The sequence below is a fragment of the Cololabis saira genome, chromosome 5 (genome assembly GCF_033807715.1).
Source record: "Cololabis saira isolate AMF1-May2022 chromosome 5, fColSai1.1, whole genome shotgun sequence".
In the NCBI taxonomy this organism is placed as follows: domain Eukaryota; kingdom Metazoa; phylum Chordata; class Actinopteri; order Beloniformes; family Belonidae; genus Cololabis; species Cololabis saira.
The window spans coordinates 21,438,717-21,445,445 of NC_084591.1; the positions used below are offsets into that span (position 1 = coordinate 21,438,717).

A 6,729-nucleotide genomic window follows, 5' to 3' on the forward strand; every position below is an offset into this window, starting at 1 on the left:
CCGACTGTGCATAAGATGTTATTATCGAATGTTCTAAAATTCAGACTTAAGATTTCCTCAGTTTGAGCATCAGTCATGTTTTCTATTACTAAAAAAATATAGATTTGAGATTTGAAAATGGTCGCCTTCTGTTTTATTCACATTTTAGTGTCCTGCTTTTAAAAAACAATGTATTTATTTCTTTGATATGGGAATGTATTTTAAGGACATGAACACACGCCTTGTTAGTTTTAACAGTGTAACAGCTGCCTTTTATGAGGAGGTGGATGTGTCGCTCTGTGCCAGAGCAGCACAGAAACACAGTTGCAGGTACTTATCTAATTCCCCGTGAGGGGAGAGCTGAGAAGCTCCCGTGAATTTCCCAGACATCTTTGTTTTCAGCCAGGATGGGAAGTTCACAGGCTGAGGCTTTATCTGCAAAGAGGGTTTATGAAGGTACACTGGGGAGGTGACTGACGTGTAACCCAGAGCTGCTTTCTGGTAAGTAAAAGGACTTATCAGTCGTATGCACCCTGCACTCAGTGTGGTGAAGCCTCGGTTTCCTGTAAATGCTCTTTTACAAAGGTTTGCCTCAAAGGTCACTTCTGTTGGGTTTTCTTCAGGTTTTAACAATGAGCTCTTAAAATGAGCAACACAGCTGTAAACCCGGGGGACAAAAGGATTTAGGAATAGTATTTGCTCCAGTCTTTCACCTCAGATGTCTTTTAAATGTCTCCTCTTTACTGCTTACACTTGCATCAGCACTTGTGCACCAGCAGCATCTGTGTGTTCAATTTTAAGACTCTTTTTCCTGCAGGAGCTTCCCTGTTTTTGTCTCTACAGTTGGACGAGCTCCAGCCGCTACACCACAGCTGACCATGAGATAACAAACACCCTCAGCACTTGTGCTACTGCGTAACATTTGAACAAACCAGAAACCACTGCGGTTACATTAATGACACATACTCTACCGGCCTTTATATAAACTGTATGGCTTCTGCCAGGCAGCTGCCTCTCCTTGTCTGTGTTGTGATGATGAGGACCACTGCTGCTCTGCTCTCCGTCTGTTTCTGGATAACTGCCGGAGTCCATGCCGCTCACGCAGGTGAGTTCTTGGATCAGAGCAGATTAAAGGAAAATAGATGCATTTCTAAAGTAGGGCTGGGGGTCGATTCAAATGTCAAGAATCGATTCGATTCCGATTCTTAAGATTCAGAATCGATTATCAAGATTTGATTCGATCCGATTCGATTCGATTCCGATATTGATTTGGGTTAGTGTTATTAAAACAGTTTTTTGAGCTGTTGCATGAATTATATGACTGTAGTTTTGCAAAATATTACTACTACTATTATATTGAGATTAAACAGCAAGTATTGGCAGCTAATGATGCTGTAAGGACCAATCAGCTCCCAGAATGCTGATAGAACTGCTTTCAGAAACATGTGGATCAGAATTACCAAACAGATCCAGGACAGCAAACAGAGACGGATCAAATCGGTTTTATTTTTTCCCACATTCCGTTTTTATTTGTTCCATTTTCGGTCTATTTTGGTTTTTAATTTTTGAGCATTTGGTTTTTAGCATTTTTTGCAAATGTAACCCCAAGACAGTATATAAAGTAATGAAATATAGACAATTTATGCAATTATAACCTAACACTTTAATGTTTTCATACCTTTAAACATATTTAAAGGCAAAAACATGGCACCAGTTATTCTCGTGTCCAACAAAACATTCCTTTTTTGGGGATAAACAAAAAAATAACCAAAATTTGTAATGTAATGATGAAAAAAAATACATAAATAAAAGAAAAAAAATAAATAAATAACCCCCCCCCCAAAAAAAAAAAAAAGAATTGATCTTAAGACATATGAATCGATTTTTAAGAATGAATATGAGAATCGATTTAGAATTGGAAATCGATTTTTTCAACACAGGCCTAGATGATTCAGCTGGATGAGAAGTGTTCATCTTGTATGGTAGGTCCAAAATGCGCCTCCCCTCTGATGGGCCCGATGATCCCTTCTCTGAGGGTTGTCGGAGGGGCCGAAGCCACAAGTGGATCGCACCCATGGCTGGTCAGTTGCATGTTTATTTTATTTTATTTGGTCAGCAGTAGTTGATGGGGACCTTAGTGCTCATCTGTTGCACAGATGTGATTTTCTCTGCTTGTGCAACTCTGATCATTATCACGACCCATGTGGGTCCATCACACACAGATTTTGATGACAAATGTACCGCTGTTGCTCCCGGGTGCTACGGTAATTATTTCCTGTACCAGATAGAAAGTTATCTGGTCACACTGATGAGTATTAACAAAGCCCCTCTGAATGATCACCGTTTCCTCGGTGTACTAAACCTGGAGCCGGAGCAGTGCACGGTAACATCTCAGGACTCCTCACTGATCTTTACATTAAGAAGAAAAAATAATAACCTCAGTCTTAAATATACCAAAGATTAGTAACAACATTGATTTTTTTTATGCGTGGTTACTTTTTTCCAGTGTTGGATTTAAAACTTACTCCACATTTTCATGTCTGTAGAGGACAAAAAGTCCCACCCAGTTGCATCAAAACCACATTGTTTAATATCACAGCTGTTACACAAAGCAATCATGAATTCTGTAATGTCAAAGTTTCATTTGGAAGAGAGTCCTTTTTACTGTTTACCATGAGATTACACAATTTTCCCATTACAGGCCTATGAAACACAAGTATTAAAAAAAATAATAGATCAAAATCCATAACTTATTGTGTATTTTTATTTTTCTAACTTTAAATTACATTAAAAAGGGTTTGGTATAGTCCTAATTAGGACTGAAGATCTGGGCCAAAAAAGTATTTTGTCCTCTGACTTGAAAGATCAACAAAGTTGTTCAGTTGATCTTTAACAAAAGTTGATATTTGACTTTAATACATTTTCAAAAAGAATCTGTTGGCCAACGATGGAGGAACCAAGTTACCTGGAAGGAAAAAAAACAGTCCCTGATGACCTACAAGGGAAAAGTAGGACCTTAACGTACCAAAAGGTCATTCATATCAGGTATCACATTAAAATAAAACTTGCTTTTATTTTAAATATCTTTTAGAACTTAAAGAAGTTTAAAAGTCTCCCCCTGAGCAGAGATGGTGGAATCAGAGCTGAAAAAAAAAACCATGCAAACCGAACGACCTAAAACTTTTCTTTCACTGTGTTTTACTTTTAACGTAAGTCCATATGGCTCTGTTAAACTTTTGCAATTTATCTGGGTTAGTTACATTTAAACTTGACAGACAACTTAAACAGTGTCCATTGTAAGAACAAATGGACAAAGAAATAAGTTTAAGAGAGCTATACATAGATGGTAAATTAAGAGGGATTTGGTTGCTATGCAACATAACTGTTCAGCCCTGAGTTTAGGGAAGTTTTTCAAGATTTTTATTTAGGAAAGGTTTCTGCTAAATTATCTAACAAGTTGTATCTATCTCTCTTAGCTGAGGAGCATTTTTCAAGATTAATACCAGTAGTGAAGATGGAACGTTAAGTCTGTAAAGGTTTTCACTGGGATGGCGGCGGTATGACCATGATGAGGGCTTCCTCCTACGGCAACGCCAGCGGAAACACAAGGAAAGTGATTTTAACCTGTAAAGCTTCTGCTTCCTCTGTTCAGGTGTCTCTGCAGAACAGAGGCTCTCATTTCTGCGGAGGAGCCATCCTGACAGACCGCTGGATCCTGACCGCGGCGCACTGTTTCACATCTGTATCAGAGTAAGGAAGTCCTCGGCTGACCTCCGGCAGGAGCTTCACGTCTCAACGTTCAACGCCACCAATTTGCTTTGCTCTGTAGAGAGTTTCTCAGCGGCGTGAGGGTCCTGGTGGGCGAGTTTGACCGGAGAGTCGTCGATGAAGAGGAGCAGGTCTTCCTGATCAAGTCTGTCTCGGTCCATGAAAAATACCATCATGCTTTGCCAATGAACTACGACATCGCTCTGGTGGAGCTGGAGCAACACATCACAATGGGCAGGTTTTTGCTCTGATATTTACTCCAGCTTGTTTACGCATATACAGAAACACAATAAGCAAACAAAGAAGAATGCACACATGCATGAGATAAAATGACAACTTAAATTTGTTTTGCAGGTTTCCTTAGCATCTTTTCACTTTCTGTTTTCAGAGCTATCATTATTATTATTATTATTATTATTATCATATTATTGATATTATTATTATTATTATTATTACTATTATTATTATTATTATTATTATTATTATTATTATTATTATTATTACTATTATTATTATTATTAATAATAATAATATTATTACTATTATTATTATTTTGTGTAGACTTATGATATTTCATTTGTTTTTTTTGTATATTCTAATCTGTTAAAAGGTGGGCAAGATAAGCTTTATGCTTCAAGCCCAGACCTTTTCGGTCAAATAATCACAATGTTGACCAGGGAAAAACCTGTGTTATCTTGTTTGTTGATTTTTGTTTGTGATTGACCGAAATAGATATTTACTACTACTACTACTACTAATCCTTGTCCAACGCTGACCACAGTTTAAATATCCAACTGTTAACCAGGAGCTCAGGTTCAGCCGGTCTGTTTACCTTTACCTGATGTGACGGTTCCTCCCGGGACCACCTGCGTGGTCGGTGGATGGGGGAGGACGAAGGAAAGTATGTAATTTCTCTCTCTGGTGATAATTGCTGTTAAAGGGCTCAGCTTTTTAGCCTTTCACATGAATGTTTGCCAGGGGGTCGTCTTCCTGCCGTACTGAGGGAGGTCCACTTAGACCTGGTGAACCCAGCCAAGTGTAAGTACCTCCTCCACACGGTCAGACGGTCACTTCTAAGCCAGCGAGCAGGACAACTTCAGCCAGTCACGACCATTCTGTGTGCCGGGCCAGAGAGAGGTGGGAAAGATGCCTGCCAGGTATTAGAAAGTTTGCTTTTCAGATTTTCCTGTTTTATCATGACCGTACATTTCATTAAAAGGAACCCTGGCTATTAAGACATGTAGGTCTTAAAAGATAAATGTTGGTATCAATTATAACAATGTGATATAAAAAACCTTTTTGATGTATTCTTTTTTATAAAATTTGAAAATATAATTTCACTAGTAGGTCGCCGTTGTTGTTTACATTCTGGGTAGTGACATCAGACAGTGGCTCCTGCTAACCCCCGTACACTGTTTTGACACCCAGAAACAGATGAAAACACAGCTAAACATTAAGGTGACGGCGCACCTACAAAAAAAAAAAAAGTACCGCACCATACAGCATGAACTATAAAAACACCATAAAACTCAGATAGACTAACCGACCACACGTTTCAACTAGCATATAGCCGATGCTACAATAAAAACCCCAGCCAGATCTGGCGTCATTAAATTAAATAAAGATGTTCTTGCCTATTTGAAGCGAAGTCTGCGCCTCCCGTTTCGTCAAAGCCCCGGGCCAGTCCCCTCAGCCTCTGGTCTGTCATCAAACGGTAAACCAGCACCGAGGCCGGTTTTAGGGGGGGCAGGGGTGGGCTATGCCCACCCAAACGTGCATCCTGCACCGGCGTCTCCATCCCGGCGAGAGCGGAGAGCGGGTGGCGGAGCGCTGCGGGCTCTAGAGCCACGGCTACGGCGTCAACGCCGTAGCCTACGCCGTAGCCTAATGCACTGGTAAGATGCGCACGACTTTGATCATTTTTGCAGATCTCCCGTGCATCACAGAACTTTGATCCAGTTTGCCTGAACCGAGACGTCTTATGGGCTCCCTCGTCAGCCTCCACGGCCGGGAGAGTGCTGCTCATCTATGTTTTGGATACCTGTCCCAGTTAAACTAACGCAGCTTATCTTCCCAGAGCCACCGGACTACGTCATCGCCCCCAGAATGCATTGCGCAGGTAAAACATGGCGCCTCCCGCAGGTCAAAATATGTGATAAACATTGTAGATTTTTAAAGCAATTAGATTATTTTATGTGTTTCTAACAGCATATTTTAGTATAAGAGAACAAATGTGGCTAATTAGGGACTACAAGTCTTAATAACCAGGGTTCCTTTTAAGAGCTGATCCGCTTTAATCAGCAATAAATGGGATGCAGATTGTAATCCTCCTTCTTGGTTCTCCTCCCAGGGGGACTCGGGGGGCCCTCTGCTATGTCCGGCAGGGTCAGGGAGCGCCCCATGGGTGGCACTGGGCATAACCTCCTGGGGTAGAGGCTGTGGTCGGGGCTGGGGAAGCGACAGCAACCGCCCCCCTTCCAAGAGAGGATCTCCAGGGATTTTCACTGACGTCAGGCTGCTACTTCCTTGGATCAAACAGAAACTAAGGGAGGGTAGGTCATGATTCAGTTCCCATTCCAGCAGTACGAAGGGATCCCGGGCTGATATGAAGGGAGTACGTGACCTTCTGGTGACCCGTGGAAAGTATTGGATGTCCGTGTTGTGGTAAGGATGGGGTTCGGCCGAGGCCGGGCTTGAATTACTCGCTGTGTTGGCGGTCTGTAAGTAGACAAGTGACATTTTTCTGAACTTTCCTGCTGGAGTTCAGCTGAATCACCCAGAGGTCACACCTCGTCTTCATATCCCCCGACAGAAGAAGCAGAAAGAACCCGGGATAAAACTTTTGATCATCTTTTGAAGTTAGCATGAGCGGGATAAAAAACTTATAACAAAAGAAGCACTTGAAGTTTTGTTTCTGTCTTTCTCTGAAATTAATTCTCCCAACAGTACAGCCTGGTCAGGACAGAGTTAACTGTCTTTTGA

The 6,729-nt window shown here is 41.2% G+C and overlaps 1 protein-coding gene across 1 annotated transcript; it reads left to right on the forward strand.

Annotated features, from left to right (window-relative positions):
- The first annotated feature begins 1,069 nt into the window (after positions 1 to 1,069).
- LOC133444863 (ovochymase-2-like) lies at positions 1,070 to 6,384 on the forward strand. Its single transcript, XM_061722762.1, has 6 exons — positions 1,070 to 1,084; positions 3,632 to 3,729; positions 3,809 to 3,981; positions 4,553 to 4,648; positions 4,726 to 4,904; positions 6,098 to 6,384. The coding sequence occupies exons 1-6, from the start codon at positions 1,070 to 1,072 to the stop codon at positions 6,308 to 6,310; spliced, it is 774 nt and encodes a 257-aa protein (XP_061578746.1). The 3' UTR covers positions 6,311 to 6,384.
- Positions 6,385 to 6,729: the final 345 nt, after the last annotated feature.